The following is a 24390-nucleotide window of genomic DNA, read 5'->3' as shown; positions in this document are numbered from 1 at the left end:
TTCAAAAAAAAGTTACTGTTCAAACTTTATTTGGTATTTTAGTTGGTACAACAACACTTAGTTGGTTGTATGGTCTTTTTACATTATATGGCAATGTACACTATATTCTGACAAACATGGTACACGAAGTAAGATCCTTTCGAACAGTTACGCACGATACATGCAATAATGAATTTATACGTTGGAGCCCAGGATGTGACTGACTGGAAAAGATGGACTAGGCATGTTGGGTGAAGGAACCTGAAGTCCTAGAACACACAGGAAATACTCATCTGGTTTGAAGAGCACCTGCTGCATATGCAATATTGGCAGTGGTGCCTCTGAGATGAACCCATTTAGGACTATAAAGGCAGGTATCATCCAGCATCAGGGTATAGCTGCAGGGTTTACTGAACCATTCGTATTTAGAAATTTAGGAAACTGATGTTTTTTCTTTATGCCATTTTGATATTATTTAAGTAACAGATCAGATAATAAGGACAATGTACACAACCTCCAACTAAAACCCTGTCGTAGTCTAGACAGGGAAGTGGTACATTAGAAAACTTTAAAACTGCAGCTCCTTTTGGATCCCCCAGAGTGTATCTGCACTCTTCTTCAAACGGGCCTCTTCCTCAGTAGTTAGAGTCACCTTCACAACATCTGAAATTCCATTCTGTCCCAAGATGCAAGGAACACTAAGGAAGACATCATCTTTAATTCCATAAAGACCCTGAAGACAAAAGGAAAAGTATTTTATGTTTTGAGCACACATTCTGGGGTCTCCCAAGACTTTCATTCTTTACAATTATGAAGCTTATTTAATACAACTTGAGAAGTAGGAACTCCTGTCCACGTTTTCGGTTAGGATGTTATGAACAGTGCAAGTCATCAAAATACCAGCAAGATTTCTGTTATAAAAGACAATCTAAATTATTGCCATTATCCATATTACTGTTCAATTTTTAATGACAACATTTTGGCAACTCTACTTTGAGTGACTTCTTTTTTCCTTCAAAGGAAAAAGCTTTTCTTTTATGGTCTTCCACTCACCTCAACTTATTGTAAGTTATCAAGTTATCTATGTGAACATAGTACCACTAAACAATCCCAAAGTTCAACGATTTCTCTCCAAGAAAGTTGTGACTGCATTTATTATGTCACTTAAATCAAATTTATGTCACTTAGATTTATGTCATTTAAATCAAAGACTGATGACTAAGTCTGTTTTCACAAAAAAATTTTTTAATTTTTAATTTTTTATAAACTATGTAATGTATTTTTATCCCCCGGGATACAGGTATGTGAATGGCCAGGTTTACACACTTCACAGCACTCACCATAGCACATACCCTTCCCAATGTCCGTAACCCCACCCCCCTTCTCCCAAACCCCCTCCCCCCAGCAACCCTCGGTTTGTTTTGTGAGATTAAGAGTCACTTACGGTTTGTCTCCCTCCCAATCCCATCTTGTTTCATTTATTCCAGAAGAATCTTTCTTAAAAACCAGAAAATAACCACATTCAAATACAATGTACCACTACATACACCTACCTTAATCATGGTGGAAATTGGATGCACCCGCCTAAGATTCTTCATTATACTTTCTGCCAAATCTGCCACAGACAGTCCAATGGCCCAGGAAGTGTAGCCTTTCAGTTTGATCACCTCATAGGCACTGTAGGGTAGGGAAGGACAGAGAAAGTTAGGAAAAAGTAGGGTAAGAGAAAGCAAAGAACACATGCTTTACAGCAAATAATGCCATGAAGTTACATTACAGACCTCAGTAATGCTTGCATGCATACCAAGATATTATGTATAGGGATGTTCACAACAGTACAATGTATATTCAATACCACAGAATATTACAACTGTCAAAACAAGTAACTACATGTACATGCAACAAAATAAAGGATTAAGACGCAATACTGAATTTTAAAAAATAACTCCAAGATTAGATTACATCTTTGACTCAAAGCAAGGGATGGGCAGTAGGACAGAAGATGAGTGGGAGGAGGAGCTCAGAACTCCTATTCAAGTACCAGCAGACTAGTAATTCTAACCCAACAAAACACTACATTTAGTTGACAGCTATTATCAATGTTTCTTGGGTTGGGTGGTGGGTTCACAGGTTTTTGTTTTTGTTTGTTTTGAAGTTTTTATTTATTTATTTGACAGACAAGAGTTCACAAGTAGGCAGAGAGGCAGGCAGAGAGAGGGGGGGAAGCAGGCTCCCCACCGAGCAGAGAGCCCAACGCAGGGCTCGATCCCAGGACCCTGCGATCATGACTGGAGCCAAAGGCAGAGGCTTTAACCCACTGAGCCACCCAGGTGTCCCGGTTCACAGGTTTTTTAAAAGAGGGTCTTGCCTAAATCAATCCTGATTCATTACTCAGTTCTACAGACTGAGGCCCACACATGGTTTGTAGTAAGTAAGTAACGGGATGGTAAGCATCTGCCTTCAGCTCAGGTCATGATCCCAGGGTGCTGGATCAAGTCCCATACCTGGTTCCTTGCTCAGTGGGGAGCCTGCTTCTCCCTTTGCCTGCTGCTCCCAGTGCCTATGGATGCACTCTCTCGGTGATAAAAATCTTTATCATATATATATATATATATATATATACACACACACACACACACGAAATAATAAGACCAAGCTGAAAACTCCCGTATTTACATAATTTCATACAATATTCACATTTTTAGTACAATTATGAATCTATACATTGCCTGAAACTTTATAATCATCTGAATAAACAAGTTTGCTATTTCTAATCATAAAGCCTATAACAGGAAATTGGATTTAAAAATTCTTGGGGCTCCTGAGTGGTTCAGTCAGTTGAGAATGTGACTCTTGTTTTTGGCTCAGATCGTCATCTCTGGGTCATGGGATTGGCCCCATGTCAAGCACCATGCTCAGCAGGGGGAGGTCTGCTTGAGATTCTCTCCCCTCTCCCCTTCCCCTGCACGCACGCACATGCTCCCTCTCAAATAAATAAATCAATCTTTTCTTAAAAAATAAAGAAATAGAAGTTCTTATTTCTGCGGCACCTGGCTGGCTCAGTCCATGCAGGATGTGACTCTTGATCTCCGGGGGGTTCTGAGTTCAAGTCCCACACAGGGTGTAAAGGTAACTTAAATAAATAAAACTCTTATCAATAAATCAATAAAAATTCTTATTCCTAACTGAATGACCCATATATGCTATTGAAATAAAGACTTAATCTGAAATACAACTTCCAAGCACTAAAAGATTTATACTACTATAGAGTAATACAGCAAAGACTGTTGCATTAACCATTTTTAGTTCTTTACTTCTGTTTTATAGTATGTTCTTTAACAAAACATCAGGAAAAATCTTTTTTTTTTTTAATTTTTAAGTAATCTCTACACCCAACACGGGACTCGAACTCACAAGCCTGAGATCAGGAGTCACATGCTCTACCAACTGAGCCAGCTATAGCCAGGCGTCCTTAGAAAAATGCTTTCCGTCAAGTACTCAAATGCTATTAAACTTTCAAACTTCAAAATAAAAATATAGGGGCGCCTGGGTGGCTCAGTGGGTTCAAGCCTCTGCCTTCGGCTCAGGTCATGATCCCAAGGTCCTGGGATCGAGGCCCGCATCGGGCTCTCTGCTCAGCAGAGAACCTGCTTCCTCCTCTCTCTCCCTGCCTGCCTCTCTGACTAGTTGCAATCTCTATCAAATAAAATAAATAAAATCTTTTAAAAAAATAAAATAAAATAAAAATATAAGTCTTATGGGTGCCTGGGTGGTTCAGTAGGTTAAAGCACCTGCCTTCGACTCGGGTCATGATCTCAGGGTCCTGGGATCAAGCCCTGCATCGAGCTCTCTGCTCAGCAGGGAGCCTGCTTCCCTTCCTCTTTCTCTCTGCCTACTTGTGATGTCTTGCTCTCTGTCAAATAAATAAATAAATCTTTAAAAAATAAAATAAAATAAAAATATAAGTTTTAATCTTCTGTATTGCCAAATTATGGGATCCATTACCTGTCAACCACCTGTTTGTGAACCTCTTTCCACTGTTCCTTATCTGCATCAGTGCCTAAGTCAGGGTGCAGATTCTTCAGAGACACACCAGCAATGTTTACTCCACTCCATACAGGCACTAGAAGAAACAGTACAGAATACATTTACTTCCACATGTCATCCAGCAGACCACAAAGCACCCTAACCAGTCTTCCGGGCTAATCTGCTTTAAGTCAACATACTCCTTGCTTGTTGACTTAAGACCCTTGATCTGTAACAGAAATAAATCACTTTCTCTGAGATTTGTAGACCACTGGTCTGGGGGAATAAAGAACCAAAACGTTCCCAGGCCACAGAGGCCAGCAAGTCTGTTCGAAGCTGCCTCACCTTTCTGATTAGCCCAGCCATCTTTCAGCAAAATGTTTTCTTTTCTTAAGGTCACATGAATGATTTTACTGACCTCCCTTTGAGTATCTGTAAACCTTGCCCTCCTTCACAGAACAGAGTACTTTTGCACAACTCCTTGGTACTAAGGAACCAGACCTTCTTGCACACTAGAAGAACTAGAACTTCTTGCACAATCTCTGAGCACTGAGTAACTGGCATCATCAAATCTGCATGCAATCAAGAAATGTTACAGACCACTGTGTTCCCTTAACTGATTAAACCCCTTCAAAAGTCTCTGGGTTAGGGGCACCTGGGTGGCTCAGTGGGTTGAGTGTCTGCCTTTGGTTCAGGTCATGATCCGGGATCAAGACCCCCATTGGGCTCCCAGGTCAGCAGAAAGCCTGCTTCTCCCTCTCCCTCTGCTTGCTGCTCTGCCTTCTTGTGTTCCCTTTGTATCTGTCAAATAAGTAAATGAAATCTTTTTTTTTGAAGATTTTATTAATTTATTTGAGAGAGACAGATAGTTAAGAGAGGAACACAAGCAGGGGGAGTGGGAAAGGGAGAAGCAGGCTTCCTGCTGAGCAGGGAGCCCAATATGGGGCTCAATCCCGAGACCCTGGGATCGTGACCTGAGCTCAAGGCAGACGTTTAACAACTGAGACACCCAGGTGTCCCAATTAGTAAAATCTTTAAAAAAATCTATCTCTGGGCCAGGAAGAAACTTCAGAGTTGGACTTTTGGACAAGGGTCTGCCTTCTTCCCCAAGTTGCCAGCCTCTTGAATAAAGCTCATATTCCCTTCCAGTCAAAACTTGCCTCTTGACTACTGGCCTTTTGAGCAATGGGGAGCCAAACTTGGGTTCTGGAAACAAGAATAGTAATTTTTTTTTTTTACAGATTTTATTTATTTGACAGAGATCACAAGTAGGCAGAGAGGCAGGCAGAGAGAGGAGGAAGCAGGCTCCCTGCTGAGCAGAGGGCCCGATGTGGGGCTCGATCCCAGGACCCTGGGATCATGACCCGAGCTGAAGGCAGAGGCCTAACCCACTGAGCCACCCAAGTGCCCCAAGACTAGTAATTTTGACCCTTTTGCTTTCTTTTTTTTTTTTTTTGAAGAGTTTATTTATTTATCTGACAGAGATCACAAGTAGGCAGAGAAGCAGACAGAGAGAGAGGAGGAAGCAGGCTCCCTGCTGAGCAGAGAGCCCGATTCGAGGCTCGATCCCAGGACCCTGGGATCATGAGACCTGAGCCGAAGGCAGAGGCTTAACCCACTGAGCCACCCAGGCGCCCTTGACCCTTTTGTCTAATTCTCACTTCTTATCTGGGGAGGATTACCTGCTGTTGGTAGATGGTCAAGACTACAACCACCGTTACTCTTAAACTTTCATTGACTGATTTATGTAAGACTAAGAATTTTCACCATATTCTAACTTGTTTTCCTACTCTACCGCGATGTTTAATCCATGTGTATTTGAAAAATAAAGACACTATGAAATCATAAAAGGAATTTTCTTGGCCTAAGTAACTGAGAACTCTGCACAAAATTAAAACCTCTCTTAGCTGTGATAGACTTTTTCATCTCCTTCATTTGGATTGGCTGACCTTATCTGAGCCACAAAGTTCAAGTCTAGACACAGCTGTGATATCAAATGACTGAGGTCATCCTTAGAACTATTCTCTTATTTTAATATGTCCACTGTATTAAGTAATTTTATTCCCCATCCATGACATAGAGATGCCATAAAATGTTACATAAAAGTTAAAATCTTAACCATTTTTAACATAAAAATTATGTCAAAAGATAGATTTCTAGAAACCATCCTACTCCAATGAATGGGTATCTGATTTCAGCTGTGGTTTAATAATGAAACTTCTGTAAATATTTTACAACAATTTTTTTTAAAACAAAAAGAGAAAATAGTTATGCTTATGCTTACCACTGGAGTCTCCATGCTCCCCGAGGATCCACCCATGACAGCTTAACGGGTGAACTCCCAACCTTTCCCCCATTAGGTAACGGAACCGGGCTGAATCCAGATTGCAACCACTTCCAATAACACGGTTTTTGGGAAAGCCACTTATCTTCCAAGCCACATAGGTCAAGATATCCACTATGAAGAAAACGTTTAGGCAAAGATACTAGGTCAATTATTAGATAATGTTTAGCTAGTCAAGATACATGGCTCTGTATGAATCTTGATCGTGCTTATGACCCAACATTTTTGTTAAATTTTTAAACCTTTATTTGTAAAATGGCAAATTCACGAAGTCCTCAAGAAGTGTAGTTTAATGAAAATAAATTGTGCATTAACAACATCTTATTCATAATTTACCTAAGCTCTTCTTGGGCAAGTAACTAATTTCTAAGTTCTAACTACATTTAGGGGCACTGTATCCCCCTTACTATTTTAAACTTAATGATTTTAGCAAATCCGTTCACAAGAGGAAAATGAAAAATATGAGCAACAGATGTGTGTATACAGAACATGACATATACTATCAGTTTCACTCGAGTTCATCTATTTGTACAATTAAAGATCTCACCTGGATTGGAAACAACAAGCAACTTGCAGTTTGGGCTGTATTTGACAACATTAGGAATGATGAACTTAAAGATGTTCACATTACGCTGGACCAAATTAAGACGGCTTTCTCCCTCTTGCTGACGTGCCCCAGCTGTGATAATAACCAACTTGGAGTTTGCAGTCACATTATAGTCTAGACAAAAGGGAACAAAAACCAGATTACAGCCTTTAAGAGAACTCTAATACCTAGCCGGCAGAAAGTTGTTCTGTAACCTTCTCTAATGGACAGTTTGAACAACTGTGTTACCTCCCCTACTTCCTTTCATATATAGGGAAATACAGATAAATGCTTGTACTGCTACCTTCCCACCCCCATCTTCTCCTTTAGTTTTTGGCCACTTAACAGGAGGAAAAGTAAATCACTACCTTCCTTGTATTCTGGTTTTAGACTGTGACTTTAGTGACAGCTCAGAGGAGCTGGAAACAATCAAATGAGGTTGTCATCCCTCAATTTTTTTGCCACCTGAGCTCATGCTCACACTCTCCCACACTCTTTCTTTTTTTCTTTTTTAAAGATTTACTTATTTGAGAGAGATGGAGGGTGAGAGAGCACAAGTGGGGTGAGGGGCAGAGGGAGAAGCAGGCTCCTGGCTAGGCAGGGAGCCCAAAGTGGGATCAATCCCAGGACCCCGGGATCATGACCTGAGCTGAAGGCAGATGTCCAACTGAGTCACCCAGGCACCCCGATACTCCTGTTTCAACTTAACTACTTCACTATGATCACACCAGTCCAGAGACAGGCTGTTTTGTTTTTTAAGCAAAAGCCACATACTTATCAAGTATGTCTTGCTTCTAGATACCCTATGGTACAGGATAGTCAACCCAGCCCATAGGTAAGTGGTCACTGATTTTCAAATGTCAAAAGAAACACCATTTGTACACATGTCCAGGTTTCTTGACCAGGGCTCTTAAGTGTAAAAGGCCCAAGAATATCCGAACAGGCTCACTTATCCTATTCTCAACTGTTAGGTGTGAAAGGAAGTAGGGCAAGTATATTAAATTTAAATATTAGAAACAATGTGGTTACATACAAACCTGAGGAGCTTTACTAATTACATGCTAACTCAGATGCTTTCCACATTACAGACATACTGGATTTCCATTTAAAACCATTTACTAGAGGGGTGCCTGGGTGGCTCAGTGGGTTAAGCCTCTGCCTTTGGCTCAGGTCAGTCATGATCTCAGGGTCCTGGGATTGAGTCCCGCATTGGGCCTGCTTCCCCGTTCTCTCTGCCTGCTGCTCTGCCTACTTGTGATCCATCAAATGAATAAATAAAATGTTTAAAAAAAAAAAAAACTCACTTACTAGAAATTGCAACTTTCAGAAAAAAGGTTACCAATGCAAAATTGTTCAAAGGCTCTCTGATCCTATATAAAAAGCCAATCTTTGAAACAGAATTTCAAGCCTGATAGAGAATTAAGTTTAGCATAGACCACAATGTAAGTTTGTTGTAATTCACCTTTGCCAGAGACAATTTTTGGTGTTCTAAGGAAAAGGCTTCCATGCTGGAGATCCATCATTTCTCCCTTCAGTTTGTCTTCCATGACATCAACAAGAGCAAGTTCATCTGCCAAGTCCTAAGAGATGTTAACAATTGTAGTCAAATGGAAAGCATACATTATTTAGTCAAATAGAAAGGCATGCAAAAATTTCTGTATTTCTAGGACAGAAAGAGTTCTGCTACTTTATTAGTATCGGGATATACCTCAAAATAAAGGTAGGCCCCCATTTAAAAACTGACTCTCAGATGACCCTTCCATAGGAAGAAGTACTGATCTCTCTTCATTAGAGCAAGCTTTGCAAGGGCTCCACCACGCCACTGTATGGAGGCAGAACCCTGGACTGGCAATGGATGGAATATCACCCAATTACATAAAGCTGCTCTATTTATACTCTCAAATTCAGTTTTTTAAATTGATTTTAGGTCATTATTCATTACATAAGTGAGTCTGACTAGTATCACGACTTGGAAGTTAAAAAAAGTAGTATTCTGGATCATTCTTTGTCTATATATTAACCAATACTAACAGTGTCACATATAGATAGATTTGTGCACTGCAATATAGTATTGGTAAAAAATATCCTTTCAACTGAAGCAGCAAATGTTCACAGGTGCCATCTCAGACCAGGAGCATCAGTAACATTTAACAGACATGAGTTGTGAACTGTTATAACCAAGTTAAGTTATACTAGCTGAGCTACAGAACTACCCCAAGTCATCTATGATAACCTTGCACTATGCTTATACACACCCAAGTTAGAGAGCATCATAGGAAAAGACCACAGGTGATTCACAGGTGTAAGAAAACAGATGGCATCAATTTCTGATCCAACGGGAAAGCAGTAAGAATTGGTACAGGCACCCCCTCGTTTTCAGAAGTCTGCATTATGCCAATTCATTTTTATACAAGACCTAACATTGTACCTGTTTTTACTGAAAGAAATCCAAAGAGGATTTGTGCTTTTATGAAAAAGGCAAAAAGCAATAATGGCATTCAGTTGTTTGTTCTGCAGTGAGCCCTTAGAGTAGTAGTACACATCCCAAGTACCAACAAGCTCCTTCCCTAGGAAACTTTATGCATCTCAGTATCAAGCTGTCATTGCTTTGAACTACGTGAACATCTGTACTTCACCTCTATTTTGGGTATCTGTCAGCAAGATGTGTCCTAAGGTTCAGAAAAGCCCAAAGTTATTTCTTGGGTCTGGGAATGCTCAAAAAATTTTCCGTATTAATCAATCGGACTGTCTTCACTTTACACCATTTTGGCTTCGGAAGGGTTTCACAGCAATGGTCTCCTGTACGATGGTGGGGGAAACCTTTACACTATGTGGCTCCTCGTAAGTACACATATGAAGCAACATGCTGTAACCATACATAGCTCATAGCTCATTTCTGCCTTCAGTTCCTTATTTCAATCCTTTCCTGTTCAAAAGCCAGAATTAATCATTTCACTCTCTTATTTGAACTCCAAATCTAAATTTAAGATCTTTTATGGTAAGTTGCGATTATTTTTATATATAAACCGGGCCTGACTACTTAAAATGTGTTTATTCATTCACAAATTCTAACTAAGTGTTCGCTCCATAACTGATACCAAAATTTACTATTCAAGGTGGCAATTTTTGTGGAAGAAATGCTTAGGATTTCCCACATTTAGCGTGATTTTAATTTTACCAATGTATGATTTTCAATTCAAAAATTATTTTAAAATAACTTTAGCTTATTTAAAGGCATGGGCTCTTTTTCATTTGTAGGCAATTCATCCATGTTAATAGGGCAAAGTGAATTTAAGGAAGGGTCACCCTGGGGTGCCTGGGTGGCTCAGTCCTTAAGTGTTAGCCTTCGGGTCAGGTCCTGGAATTGAGCCCCTCACCTCCCTGTTCAGCGGGAACCCTCCTCTGCCTCTGCCAGCCCCCCTGCTTGTGTTCCCTTTCTTGCTGTGTGTCAAATAAATTTTTAGAATCTCTTAAAAAAAAAAAAAAAAAAAGGAGGAACTGTGTCACCACTTGCCTGACAACTTTTTTTTTAGTTCAGATACGCTTTTGGTATGGCATCACATTTCTTTTTTTTTTTTTTAAATAAGATTTTATTTATTTATTTGACAGACAGAGATCACAAGTAGGCAGAGAGGCAGGCAGAGAGAGAGAGGGAAGCAGGGTCCCTGCAGAGCAGAGCCCGACGTGGGGCTCGATCCCAGGACCCTGGGATCATGACCTGAGCCGAAGGCAGAGGCTTTAAGCCACTGTGCCACCCAGGCGCCCCTGGCATCACATTTCTAAAGTTTGTTCCATAAAACGCTCTCTGAGCGCATGAACCTGAATCTTTGTATATACAATGTGATAATCCAATTCTTGGAGGAGTGAGGGGATGGGTGTCTCCCAGAAAGATGGGCTCTCACTTACCTTCATTAAGATACTGATGGCACAAGCCATGCCAACAGCACCAACCCCAACAACTGTAATCTTATTTTGGGGGACATGTTCTTCCTTAAGAAGATTCTGTATCAGCTGTTCTTTGAGAGTTGCCATTTTGGACTTAGAACCAAAAGGAATCTAAAGGGGAAAAAACACGCACAGTCACTGCATCTTCTTTGAATTAACGCTATTAACCTAAAGCTGTTCCAAAGGAGTTCGTTTTACTTCTTTTGGGGGTACTTGCCACTAAAAAGGGGGAAGGAAAAAACCTAAAGCTGGCCACAGGAATGCTGAAAGACCGAATGCCAGGGTCTGGTCTCTCTAGGATCTCGGTGTAAAGGATCTCACCTTGGCGTGGAAGAATAGCATTGACGTTTGAGTGTAAGTATAGCTTCCTGAGGCCTCCTTCATCTTGACGTATTAACCCCAAGCGGGGCCGCCTTTCCTCACACAAAATCGCTGTGAGCTGCCTGCCCACTCTACTCCAGTCACCCGGGTTCCCTCCAAACCCTCAAGTAAGGACCCGAGGAACGTGGAAAAATCTCCTGTAACTGCCTCCTGAAACGACTCAGTCGTCTTAGGGCATGCAAAAAGCTCTGCTCATGCGCAATCACTCCCTCCTCCAGCCCCAGAAGATGCCAACGGTCCAGCCCGAGCTCGTGGGGTTTACCGCCCCTCCCCCACCCTCGCCTGCGCGAGACTCGCGCGCATGCTCATTTCCAAGCAGTGGGCGGGGACAAGAGTAGAGTAGGAACCCCAAGCTTTCCAGAGTTGGGCACTGCCCCCAACGGCGGCGGCCGGGGTAGCCCCGCCCACGGGCGGAAATGACTGGAAATTACCGTGCTCTTCGGGTCAGACGGAGAGCGAGCACGCGGCGGACTTTAGACCTAAGTAGTGCCCCAGCTGGCTGCCTCCCCGGCCACGCGCGCGGCCACGGCCAGACTTTAAATCTTAAATACTTGGTTGCTGTTAACAAGCCGGGAGGGAGGCGCCTCGTGTGGCTTCTGCTGCGATCCATGTTGCAAGGGCGTGAGGCCCGGTAGGAGGAAATTGTCAGTACAGGAAGTGCAAAAATAGCTGTAGAGGCCCAAAGCCCTGAAGTTAACATGATACTTGGTGTAATCCTCCATTTCCAGAGCCGGGGAGGAGGCCTTCGCTCTGCTAATGCAACCCCGCACTGCATTCACTGGGAAGATTATCACAGGCTGCATCCCAAAGCCCCACGTCTAGTCTTGAGTTCCAAATGGGCAAAAATATCCGAGGACTTCCAGGCAGGCTGCCCAGAGTCACCAAGCTGGAATCGGATCTCTCCTTACAAATCACTGCTATTTCTAGACCTGGCTTCACCGAAAACCTAAGGATCCAGCGTTCCCTTTAATGTGGGTACGGGTGACGGAGGAGCCCTGCAGAAAGAGGGTCTATTCCCCAAATCTGCCACCCACTTTGTTACCTCAGAGTTGCCCTAACCTTCTCCCAGCTTTAGGTCCTCCCCCCCCCCCCCCATTTTTCAAAAGGAGTAGATGGTACCAGATATTCTACTCGCAAAATACCATCTGCGACGCAGGAGAGCTGAATTCTCTTCCGGCTTCATCTTTGCATGCACCGTGCCTAGGGCAGCACTTGATACATCAGCAGTCGCTTATTAAGTGTTAATTTGCGCAGAGACCGCCCTGTAACAGGGACAGCAGCAGCTCCGTGGAGTCCACCTCTCGCGAGCCCCAGGGTTAAAAAGCGACCCGAGCAGCGCTCCCCGGCTTTCATACCTCCTCCCCCAGCCCCACCGCCCGACTGCTGAGGCTTTTTCGGCTCTCTGGGTTCTGGAAACCGGACCTCGAGTTCTGTGCCGTTTGCCTCTTTTAAGCCCGGAGGTATGCCCCACCCTTCGTTATCTGTCCTCTTCTTGTCCTTCTGCATCCACTTGGCCTTTCCACCACAGGATTTCCCAGCCCGACCGGAGATCGCGGTGCCCGCTTAGAGCAAAAGCAGAGTGCGGCGGGCTCCCGAGCCCACGCAGGGCGTGGGCCACCGCCCAGGTATGGTCTGCGAACTCTGCCTCCACCCCGCCACCCCCACGCCCCGGAAGCGGAGACCCCTTTGCGGGCAGCGTCGAGTTAGCAAACCAGAAGCTGCTCGCTCTCCTGACCCTCCAGCTCGGTGCACTTGGGGCCAGACCGTACCGGGAGTGCACGTCGGGAGGGCGAGCGTCAGCGGCGCGCGAGACTGAATCCGGACTTGGCGGCAGCGGCTCCGACACTCGGAGCTGAGCGCGGGAGGGGCCTTAAATGGAACCGCGAGGCTGACGTCAAGGGGGAGCCGGGCGGACGTGCGGGAACCCACGTGTGGGTCGGACTAGGGGCGGGCTCCGAGCCGGGCGGGGCAGTGGAGCAGCTTAGGCGGCGCGCGCAGCGGGACCGCCAACCTGCCGACAGACCGGTGTGCGTCCGGAGATCTAAGGGGCTGCTAGAGCCACGCTACCGCCCGCCACAAAAGCCCAAGCCAGTCAAGCGGACCCTCAGGAAAAGCTTAATGGGAATCTTCACCGCTGTTTCTCATTGCCCAGAACAGCTTCTGGCACGTAGACTTTCAACAGCTTGTTGGAAAGGAGGGAATGCCTAGCATAGCATCATTCTGACTCTACCCAGGTCGTGTGATCGCCAAAACTCGCTGTCCTCCACCTGCTGCTAAACATTCCAAATCCCCCAGCTCGTAGTGAGGCCTCAGCTCTAGCCTTCGTTGGTGCTGGTTTCCTTTGCCTGGCCTGCCTTCCTTCCCGATATCTTCTTTAAACCTTACCCATCTAGTAACACACACGCGCGGGGGGGGGGGGGGGGCAAAATTGGTGTCTCTCTTGTTTCTGCATCTGCGAAGCTGTGTCTCCTTCAGACCGGTTTGCCTTGGTAATGTGTGTCACTCTGCTCTTCCCTGTCCGTGATTCTCTCAAGGCCATGGATCAGTCTACTTCCTCCTTTGCACTGGGGACCAACTTGGGAGAAAGATCCGTAATTACGGGTTTCTTAGTTTTGAAGAGAACATGCTAATCTCAGTTCCAGAAAAACAGGGCATCTCTCTAGCATGTCCTAACAGTTTTCTCTTCACTCTAGGAGGCCCAGCCACCTAGGCTCTCACCTCAAACACGCAGCTGGACCAGCTGAAGGCCAACCACAGATTATCGGTTGTTTCTCAGGGCAGGGCCTATCTATGCAATACTGCCTGTGGTTACTCACTTTTTGCAACAATGTCCTTGTTCAGTCAGGGCTGGGCGCCTGCCTATTTGTCAGATGTGACCACAACTGCTGGCAGGAGGGCAGAGCTCAGAAAATAGAAGGTAGGCTGGGAAGACAGGTAAGAACTCTCACCAGGACTCTGGAATTACCTCTAAAGGTAATCTAGGCAAAAGTTTTCAGCCCCCTAAATCAAGGCACCTACCTCCCTCTAAGCACAGCTTCCTTCTTTGAAGAACAGTAGTCTCTACTCAACCTTACAAATATGAATTAAAACAAGTACCAAATTTACTGAGCACCTCCTATGTGCCAGGCAGCAAGCTAGGTAATATCTATACTCATCTTCACGGTAATTCTTTGGAGTAGGCATAATTATCCCCATTTTGTGGAAAAGAAGCCAAGGCTCAGAGAGATTCGTGACTTTGCCAAGGTCATACAACTAGTAAGTGATTGCAGCTGATTCTTCAGGACTGCCTTCAAAGCCCATGATTTTTTTCCTGTATAGGACATTGTCCCATCTCCACCCTTCACCCTCAACTCCACAAAAGTGAAATTATGGAGGGAGCCCAGCCAGTCCTAGGCTCAGAAAGTTGCATTTTCAGTGACAGATAGTAGATGTCACTGGAAGTCCCCACCTGTTGGTTGAGCTGAGACATCAGTCTTCTCCAGCCCTCAGACTGGTACTTATTCCATTCATGCTCCCTCTTTTCAAGCCTTTAGTCTTGGACCAGAGTTTACACCACCTGCTGTCCTGGGTCTCCAGCTTACAAATGGCTGATCTTGGGATTTCTCAGACTCCATAACTGCCTGAGTCAATTCCTTGTAATAGATCTCATTATAATTCCTATTGGTTCTGTTTTTCTGGAGAACCCTAATACAGTCCAATAGAGAAGAATTTCTGTACTCAAGTCCAGGCAGAATGTGGGACCCATGAGATGGGCTAGAAAAACACTGTTTCAGAGGGCAGACCAGACTTCTCCAAACCTAACCAAGCATTCTTCAAGGATGGCCCCTTTAAAAGGGAACATTTCACAAAGAGGTGGCTTGACCAGGGGACAGGCTGGCCTCAGAGAATGGGTGGTGCTAAGCAACCCATATAAGATTTTCCTAAAATGAGAAAAAAAAAGAAAAATGATTTTTCTAAAAAGGACCTGGCCAAAGGATGGTGTCCACCCAAAACACAGGGCTGAGTCACTCCTTCATTCAGTATTTGTTACTCCTCCTCAAGAAAGTTCAATGGCTCCTCACTCAAGGGCCTCAAGAATGAAATCCAGGGGCGCCTGGGTGGCTCATTTGGTGGAGCGTCTGCCTTCTTCTTGGTGTGATCCCGGGAGTCCTGGTATCGAGCCCTGCACTGGGCTCCCTGTTCAGCAGGGAGCCTGCTTCTCCCTCTACCTACCCCTACTCTGCTCGTGCTTTATCTCTCTCTCTCTCTCAAATAAATAAATAAAATCTTCTAAAAAAAAAATCCAAGTAATAAAATCCAAATTCCTTGGCAGTCACTCTAGGCCTTCTATGATGCAGTGCCCACATCCCCACTGAGCCACCCAGGCACCCCAAACTAATCCTTATTGCTGCTCCTCTCTTTTTCTTACTAGCCTGTGAGCTCCTCCTGGGCAGAAACTTTCTCCCTTATCTCCATACTCCCAGCATATATGTTAATTTGTTTTACAAATATATTTTGAATTATATGCTCATTATGCAAAGGGCACTGTGCTAGGTGCTGGGGATATAACGATGAATGAGACAGATGCATAAGTCTTCAAAGACTATACCATTTAATGGGGGAGACCAACAGCCTTCTCCCCTATGGCGAAAATGTAAGATAGAATATAACACTACCTCAAAAGAGGTACAAAAAAATTGCTCTAGCATTCAGAAGAGAGAAATTTCCTTTGGGTACAGGAGTATCAGAGAAGGCTTCCTGGCAGAGGCAGCATCTGAGCTTAACCTGGAAAAAGACTTCAGTTGCTGAAGATCAGGTGTTGAGAAACAGAGAATGCAGTGTGAGCAAATGCATGGAGGCAGGAAACGCAAAATGTGTCTTGTGAATCTTAAGCTTTGAATGCTTAAGCTTTGAAAGCTATGAAATATGGGTGTTTTTGCCTTTTTATTTTTGGTGGTGGTCAGTGGGAGTCATAAATGTTTTGGGAGAATGAGAGAGTTAGAGGGAAAGCAAGCAAGGTAGTTGCAAGGTCATGGAAAGCGGGGCAGGGTGGGGCAACACACCTTGTTTTGTAATAATACACAAGAAGCTCAGAACTCATACAGCTCCAACCTGCAACTGTACAGAACATTTGCTTCCCTGACACACCCTACACAGCCCCTTTTTTTCACCGTTTACATATTTGCAAAGCTGATGGCTTTCCTGAGTTGCAGGGCCCCAGACACAGAGGGTCTCATCGGTTTCTGTCTGTGACAGGCCAGGCACTGCTGAGGATGAGCCAAAGCAGAGGCTCCTCTCTCTGGCAAGAGAGCAGGTGCCTGCCCCTGGAAGACTGCTTCCTGTCATCCCCCCAACCCCATCCACCTCTCACATGGTGGGAGTGGAAGCCAAAGACTCCACCCTGATTACTCCATCCTGGGTGCCTCCCCCCAGCCCCCTTCCAGGTTGCCCTCATCGTCAGGTACTAGAAGTTGCCTCTGTTTCTCTTTTTGACTTGGATAGTTGTTCCCTCCGGAGTTCATTCCTCACATGATCACCTAATAAAATTCACCTCAAAAACTCTGGATTCTTGGGGCGCCTGGGTGGCTCAGTGGGTTAAAGCCTCTGCTTTCAGCTCAGGTCATGATCCCAGGGTCCTGGGATCGAGCCCCGCATCAGTCTTTCTGTTCAGCAGGGAGCCTGCTTCCTCCTCTCTCTCTGCCTGCCTCTCTGCCTACTTGTGATCTCTGTCAAATAAGTAAATAAAATCTTTAAAAACAAAACAAAACAAAAAACCTCTGGATTCTTTTTTCTGTGGACTGAATGTTTGTGATCACCACCGTCCCCCCCAACCGCCATGTCCCCCAGTCATATGTTGAAACCTAATTCCTAATGTGATAGTATTGGGAGGTGGAGCCATTAGGAAGAGATTAGATCATGAGGGTGAAGCCTTCATGAACAGGATTAGTGCCCTTAAAAAAGAGGGGCTTCCTTGTCCTTTCTATCATGTGAAGACACCGTGAAAAGACAGCTGTCTATGAACTTGGAAGTGGGCCCTCACCAGACACCTGCTATAGCCTGGATCTTGGACTTTCTAGACTCCAGAACTGTAAAAAATAAGTTTCTGTTGTTGGGAAGTCACACAGTCTGTGGTGTTTTGTTACAGCAGCCTGAATGGACTAAAGCACCTTCCAGCCACTTCCCACCCTAGCAAAAGAAATGAGATCTGTGCCCTTTCCTATCCGTCTTACCCTGGCAGAGAGTGAGGCCTCACGCTTTCCATCACATTGACAGGTTCCAAGGAAAAGACTGTCACCAGAATATAAGGGCTTCCAAATTGAGAGGCCTCAAAATCAGTGCTAAGAGGGTGTCCTAAGCCTCTCCAAGCTAGACAATCCCCAACATATAGAGTGTCCCTTATCTAATCACCACAGGGGAGGACTGTGGGAAGTTGTGACAGCCTTTCCCTCTGACATCTTGGGTGGCAAGGACAGTGATGGGCATGGCTTATCAAAGAAGAGTGGGCAGCCTGGTGGAGAAGTGACATTGACCTGAGGGGACAGGAGACCTGGGTTCTTGCCTGGCTTGGTCATGGACCTCTGAGTGACATTGTGGCAGTCCCATTCCTTCAGTAGCCTCAACATCCCTGTGTAAACCTAAGAGGATCTCTTCCAGTTCTAACACCCAGGTAGGATCAGAGTTCGTGAATCAAGCCTCCATGCACACCTTCATTTTTAGGATTGCTCAGAACGCAGAGGCAAAGCTGTCCTCCGTTTTGGGAAGTGATTTGGGCTGCTCCTGGGGTGGAGGCAGACATTCGAGGCGCCTGGCTGCATCCATGGCAACAAGAATCCCACGCTTAGCATTCTCTTATCCCCAATATTACTTCCAAAACTGGGTCCAAAATTCCCAAAAACTGGTTGGGTGTCGAATATGTGAATGAAAAATCTCACTGGGCTTTGGAACCAAATTACCAAATTACTGTTAACAGGAACCCATCTCTCTCTGATTCTTCAAGGAATTCTTGAAACCTTACCAAATGAGGAATTACATTCCAAGCTCTAGTGTAAAGAAGAAGTCTATAAAATTCCAAGAGGATCAAAGCAAGTATAGTTGTGAATAAAGCTCGACTACTCTATTTGTAATTTCCTGGGGCTACGGTGTGGGGAAGGAATGGGGGTCTCCTTATTTGTGTAGCTGCTGACTGGCAGAGCCCCCTCACTGAAATTTGGGCCTGTGGGCCCTGGGATTTTGTTTAAACTGCTCTTCACAGCCATTCATCTACTGTACCCCATTCATCTGCCTGTACTTTGAGCCTGTTCAAAGGGCCACCCTGGCCTGAAAAGGCTGTCCCACCTCATATTTTTTGGATACTAGAAGAGGTTCTAACCTGGGAGTCTGTTAAGAGAAGCAAAGGAGAGCTTCCTAGGTACCTCAGGAAGTATCCCAGGCTGTGGTGGGTCTGGTGCAGAGGAGGAGAAGGCTTCCCCTGCAGCTAGATAAAACTCACTGGGTCCCTCACACGTGCATAGCCTAGGGTGGCTGTCACGTTCATTGCTACTTTCACTTCAGTCAGGAGAAGAAAGCAGAGCAGGAATTTTTTTACCTCCATTTTACTGGTGAGACTGTGGAAACCTCAAAAAATGGAATTGCCCCAGGCCACACAGCTGGAAAACAGCCAGGCAGATGCACACTCCCAGACTAGCTTTCTTTCCCAGGGGCCACTCTGCCCCTCTGCCTTTTCCCATGGTGCTCCACGGCCTGGAAAGCACTTAGCCAGCCCCCTGCTCCCGGGATCTCAAAGGGCAAATGTGACAGGGCTGCAGAAAGGTCCAGGCGGCTCATCTGTCCACAGGGCTGCTCCAGGACTTTATCTAATCAGCCTCCCTCCCCCTGGCACTCCATTACCTTGCACGGCGTGCCTGTGTGCAGGGCCAAACTCTGCCCTTTGTACAAACACACTTGCCATGTCAGTCCCCGTCAAAGGACATTCCAACTTAGCTCATCCTCCAGTTTTAGCCACAGAAGGGAGGAAAGCCTAAGGGAGACCTTCCCAGCCTTGGCCATTCTTTTTTTTTTTTTTTTTTTTTTTTAAGATTTTATTTATTTATTTGACAGACAGAGATCACAAGTAGGCAGAGAGGCAGGCAGAGAGAGAGAGAGAGAGAGAGAGAGAGAGAGAAGCAGGCTTCCTGTGGAGCAGAGAGCCCGATGCAGGGCTCAATCCCAGGACCCTGAGATCATGACCCGAGCGGAAGGCAGCAGCCCAAACCACTGAGCCACCCAGGCGCCCCAGCCTTGGCCATTCTTTAGCCACTGAATCAGGATGAGACCAGCCCCTCAGGCCTGCTCCCGTGTTGCTGACACTGCGGGGCCCCTCCACTATCTCTTCAGGCCCACAGAGCAAGCACTGGCTCAGGGAAGGGAAGGGAAGGGAAGTGCTCTGGGCTCCCATAGCGTTTCAGTGTTGGTGACCAAGGTGCTGGAGCCTCCCAATGAGTCTAGTACTTTCTCACTGCACCAGACATGTGGTCTTCTCAACCAGCCTGGGCTCCAGCCTGGCACTGTGGGTGTGGCTCTCACTCCAGTCTCCGAATCCTGGTTTTTTTCCACTGTCCCGGAGCCTCTTCCAACAGCCCCTACTGAGGTTGGCAGCTTGGCAAAGAGGCCTCACTGTGCAGGCGGCCACACCCAGCCATTAAAGCTACAGTATTGGCACGAGGCCACCTCAGCCTCAGCCAGCTCTCCAGGCCCCTGAGCAGCAGGTTCATGATGTCACAGGTCCTCCCCTGAGTCTCAGCTCCTTCTGCAGCAACCACATTTCTCCTCCTTCTTCATCAGCCACAGATGGGCACAGGCTGTGCCGGCATCACCATAGTAACCGGGGCCTTCAGCTTCCTGCCTTGGGCCACAATCCAGAGCCAGCACCATTGGCAGAACTCCTCTGCAGATGCCAGGAAGGCTGACTGTCGCTGCAGGCCCATCACCCCTTAGTGTCAGCCCTGGGAACAACAGCCTAGGGAGGTAGCCAGGCTAGGCATCCCTTTAAACTCATTAGTTTTTTGAGAAAGGCCCTGAAATGGGGGCAGGCTGGGAAGCCCACTTGCTCTCCCCCAAGTGGAATTGATTCTTCAAGGCAGGTAGTGGGGCACTGGGGTTAAACCCTTTTCAGGGCAATGGGTGAAAGTTAAAAATTCCACAACAGGTTGGTTGGCTTTAGACTTTGCTCTTCCTGGCAGAGGGGGCAGTGGCAGTACAGGAGAGAAAGTGCAATGGATTAGGCAATGATCCCGGGTCCTGGCCATCTCCCACCCCACAAGATGGCTCCTGGGGCAGTTGAGGCGCTGGCAGACTCCCAACCGGAGAAGGGGGTTATGGATGAGAAGTTAAAGACTGCATTTTACTGGTGAGACTGTGGAAACCTCTGTCCTGGTGAGAATGAGAGGATGGGCAGACCTGCCCCCTTGTCAGCTCTCCTGATGGAGAGGAGGGGGGGTGCTCGCGGGGCACCCAGGGGCAGGGACGGCGCTGACCTCACTGCCAGGATCCCCAGGACTGGGGAGGTGTCTTCACAGAGGTTCTGTTCCCAGGGGAAAAAGAAATCGGAATGCCAAGTGGAACTGCATCTGGTTGCCATGCTTCTCTTCACAGCTCAGAGATACGCATTTCTCTGCTTTCAATGACAGCACTCCTGGTAGGGGAGAGGAGTGAGCCTGAAATTTGGCTGTATGTATACAGCACCAGGCCAGTGTTCACAGCCTTCCCTGCTCCCTGGAGCACCCCCCCTTTACACACACACACACACACACACACACACACACACACACACACCCCGTCTTAGAGGGGAGTCCATCTTTGCATGCGTTCTTCGAGCTTTTGTGATGCAGAATCAAGAACCTCAGTTGGCCTAAGACTATATAGGATGGTAGAGGGGAGCTTTGGGTCTATGGGCTGTTAATACACATGATAAAGAAGCAGAGAAAACATCTCAAGGTAATTGTGGAGGGGAGTGTGGGGGGAGGTTTAAGAAGATATGCCCTAACTCAGCGGCTGGCTGGAGGTGGGCTGCAGAGGAAGGCGGATTCTCACTTTGTGCAACTGCAGTCCTCACCGTGAGCCGCACTCCCGCTTTGCTGAAGGACCAGCCAAGCATCTGAGCTATTTTGAAATTCCCTGTGACCACAGAAGGGGGCTTCTTAGTGTCAGGAGCTCAAACCCCGTGTGTCCAGACTTTGAGAGAATTGCCAGAATAATCACTCCCATGTTTCCCGAACATTTAATATGTCCCTAGCCCTCCTACCAAGTGCTTTAGGTGCGTTCTCTGATTTAATCCTCACGACTGCCCCGAAGAGTAGGGAACATCATCGAGTTCATTTTAGAAACAGAAACTGGGGGCGCCTGGGTGGCTCAGTGGGTTAAGCTGCTGCCTTCGGCTCAGGTCATGATCCCAGGGTCCTGGGATCGAGTCCCACATCGGGCTCTCTGCTCAGCAGGGAGCCTGCTTCCCTTCCTCTCCCTCTGCCTGTCTCTCTGCCTACTTGTGATCTCTGTCTTTCAAATAAATAAATAAAATCTTTAAAAAAAAAAAAAAAAAAAAAAAAAAGAAACAGAAACTGAAGGGCGCCTGGGTGGCTCAGTGGGTTGAGACTCTCTGCCTTTGGCTCAGGTCATGATCTCAGGATCCTGGGATCAACCCCCCGCAGCGGGCTCTCTGCTTAGCAGGGAGCCTGTTTCCTCTTCTCTCTCTGCCTGCCTCTCTGCCTACTTGTGATCTCTCTGTCAAATAAATAAATAAATAAATCTTAAAAAAAAAAAAATAGAAACAGGAACTGAGTCTGAGCCAGGTGAAGGAGGTTGCCCCCAGTCCCATGGCCAGATGTGCAGCAGCTGGGCTGCAGAGGCCTGCAATCTGAGATGCGTGGGGCAGCCTCCAGCGTGGAGCCCCCGCCTCTAGCAGCAGGAACAATGAAGAGGTCCACTCAGCAGCCTCCCAAGGGCATTGCCAGGCCATCCTGAAGAGGACTCTCTCCAGAGCGGCAGACTCTCACTGAGCTAATGAAGCAGAAATGAGGTTTCCATGAGGCATTGCTGCCTAGAGGTTGCTCCCTCACTGATGTGAGCAGCAGGAATGCACTGAGCTGCAAAGTGATTTTCCCTGGGGCAGCTCCTGCCAACCTGTTTGTGGGCCATTTTGCTAAGACCTGAAGGTGGAGGGGCTGGGGAACTCACAGCCCAAGGAGGAGGCCCTGTGTGTCTCTCTGTCCTGGCCATTCAGAACCCAGGCGTCTCCCTCCTGCCCCTGCCACACAGAGAGATGTTTTCTCCTCTCCAGGAGAGGGACGCACAGCAGGGCCTCCATCTACTACGTGGGGCTCCTCTAGGCTGCATCAAACTCCTTACCCTTCAGAAAGACGGTCTCAGCCTCTGCTTTGGGCGCCAGACAAGTCTTGGGTTCTAGCCCTGACTCTGCTTCTACTGCCTGTATGTTTCTGGGCAAGTCACTTCACTCCTCTGAGCCTTATGCAGCTGTGAGAGAGAAAAAAATAACAGAACCCATCTGATAGTTTTAATGCAAGAAGGACTTGGCACAAGGCACTTGCTCAATAAGCCATTTCCTTATCTCAGGAAATGAGCTGAAGAGAGGGTTGGGTTTGTGGTCTCTGTTCTGACAGTTTGTCATTTATATTGGTTCACAGACTTATTCTTGGCCCTGCACTGAGACCTGGCCTAACCTCTTCCTCAGGTGAGGGCTGCCCCAGGACCTGCATATAATGCGTCCCTTATTCAAGTTTCTTCTGGTTGGTTTTCTTGGGGGAGGTGGTGTTTTGGCTTTTTTTTTTTTTTTTTTTTTTTTTAAAGATAGACACCTTGGGGTGCCTGGGAGGCTCAGTTGGTTAAGTGTCTGTCTTTGGCTCAAGTCATGATCCCAGAGTCCTGGGATAGAGCCCCACATCGGGCTCCTAGCTTAGCAGGGAGTCTGCTTCTCCCTCTCCCTCTGCCTCTCCCCCTGCTAATGGTCTCTTTCTATCTCTCTGTCTCAGTAAATAAATAAAATCCTTTAAAAAATTGTTAAGAAATAAAAATAATCTTTTTTAAAAAAGATTTTATTTATTTATTTGACAGACAGAGATCACAAGTAGGCAAAGAGGCAGGCAGAGAGAGAAGGGGAAGCAGGCTCCCTGCTGAGCAGAGAGCCAGATGGGGGGGTTGATTCCAGGACCCTGAGATCATGACCTGAGCCAAAGCCAGAGGCTTAACCCACTGAGCCACCCAGGTACACCCCCAAAATAAAAATAATGTTTAAAAAAAAAGAGGAACGCCTTATTACTTAGTATTATAATTACTTATATATCTATATAGTTATATCTCTATAGTTATATATATAGTTAGTTTTATATATATATATATATGAGCTGGGCTGGCCAAGGAGGGGCTACCTGTTCCTAGTTTCTTATGGTGCCTCTAGTCCAGGGTATAAAATACATGGGTGTTCCTCGCCACCCTAAGCTGGCCATGCTGCCTGGCCATTGCCAAACTCAGGCCAGTTTCTGCCTCTTGCATGGATTCAGAAAGGCAGCCTCTGCCTGGGAGGGCCAGCTTTCCTCAGTTTTTTTCTCATCGGTTAAAAAGACAAACAGCCATGCAATGTCCAGACAGCCACTAAGGGCGGCCCACATCTCCAGGAGACAGGTTCTGCTCAGTGTCTTTCCCCAAATATGGCTCTTTGCTTTGGCCTCATACTACTCTGGGTTTGACTCCTAGCTCTGCCACTTACCGTGAGAACATGGGCAAGTTATTTGACCTCATGGAGCCTCTGTAGAATGGAGATAATACCATTTTCACAGATTGTTGTGAGGTTTAAATGCAAAGCTCTGGGCATAATAAATGGTGCTCAAGGGATGCCTAGATGGCACAGTTGGTTAAGTGTCTGCCTTGGGCTCAGGTCATGGTCCTGGGGTCCTGGGATCAAGTCCCTCATTGGGCTCCCTGCTCAGCGGGGAGCCCGCTTCTCCCTCTGTTTGTGTGCTCTCGCTCTCTTTCTCGGACAAATAAATAAATAAAATCTTTAAAAATAAATAAATAAATAAATAAATAAATAAATAAAGGGTGCCTGGGTGGCTCAGTTGGTTGGTTAAGCGACTGCCTTCGGCTCAGGACATGATCCTGGAGT

The 24390-nt window shown here is 46.1% G+C and overlaps 1 protein-coding gene across 3 annotated transcripts; it reads right to left on the bottom strand.

The window, feature by feature from the left end:
- On the bottom strand, positions 1 to 13174 carry LOC131810180 (L-lactate dehydrogenase A chain-like). Of its 3 annotated transcripts, XM_059137837.1 has the most exons (8): positions 11202 to 11514; positions 10842 to 10991; positions 8398 to 8515; positions 6897 to 7070; positions 6290 to 6463; positions 3985 to 4102; positions 1533 to 1656; positions 1 to 712 (listed from the first exon to the last, which is right to left on the bottom strand). In XM_059137837.1, the coding sequence occupies exons 1-8, from the start codon at positions 11262 to 11264 to the stop codon at positions 548 to 550; spliced, it is 1086 nt and encodes a 361-aa protein (XP_058993820.1). In that variant the 5' UTR covers positions 11265 to 11514; the 3' UTR covers positions 1 to 547. The 3 variants fall into 3 exon arrangements, with proteins under 3 accessions (XP_058993820.1, XP_058993806.1, XP_058993810.1); XM_059137823.1 differs by lacking the exons at positions 1 to 712; positions 1533 to 1656; positions 11202 to 11514 and adding exons at positions 12404 to 12523; positions 13031 to 13174 and having other exon boundaries at positions 3951 to 4102; XM_059137827.1 differs by lacking the exons at positions 1 to 712; positions 1533 to 1656; positions 11202 to 11514 and adding an exon at positions 13031 to 13174 and having other exon boundaries at positions 3955 to 4102.
- Positions 13175 to 24390: the final 11216 nt, after the last annotated feature.

This window comes from Mustela lutreola, chromosome 1 (assembly GCF_030435805.1).
Source record: "Mustela lutreola isolate mMusLut2 chromosome 1, mMusLut2.pri, whole genome shotgun sequence".
Taxonomy (NCBI): Eukaryota; Metazoa; Chordata; class Mammalia; order Carnivora; family Mustelidae; genus Mustela; species Mustela lutreola.
Note: the sequence above shows the minus strand (reverse complement) of the source record. Positions and strands in the feature narration are given on the sequence as shown.

What these genes read in the sequence shown, in the direction of transcription:
- LOC131810180 (XM_059137837.1), bottom strand. Translation starts at nt 11,264, where the DNA reads ATGAAGGAGGCCTCAGGAAGCTATACTTACACTCAAACGTCAATGCTA. An exon ending in TGCTATTCTTCCACGCCAAG is followed by an intron (nt 10,992 to 11,201) that starts GTGAGATCCTTT and finishes TTTCCCCTTTAG; the next exon opens with ATTCCTTTTGGTTCTAAGTC. An exon ending in CCATCAGTATCTTAATGAAG is followed by an intron (nt 8,516 to 10,841) that starts GTAAGTGAGAGC and finishes AACATCTCTTAG; the next exon opens with GACTTGGCAGATGAACTTGC.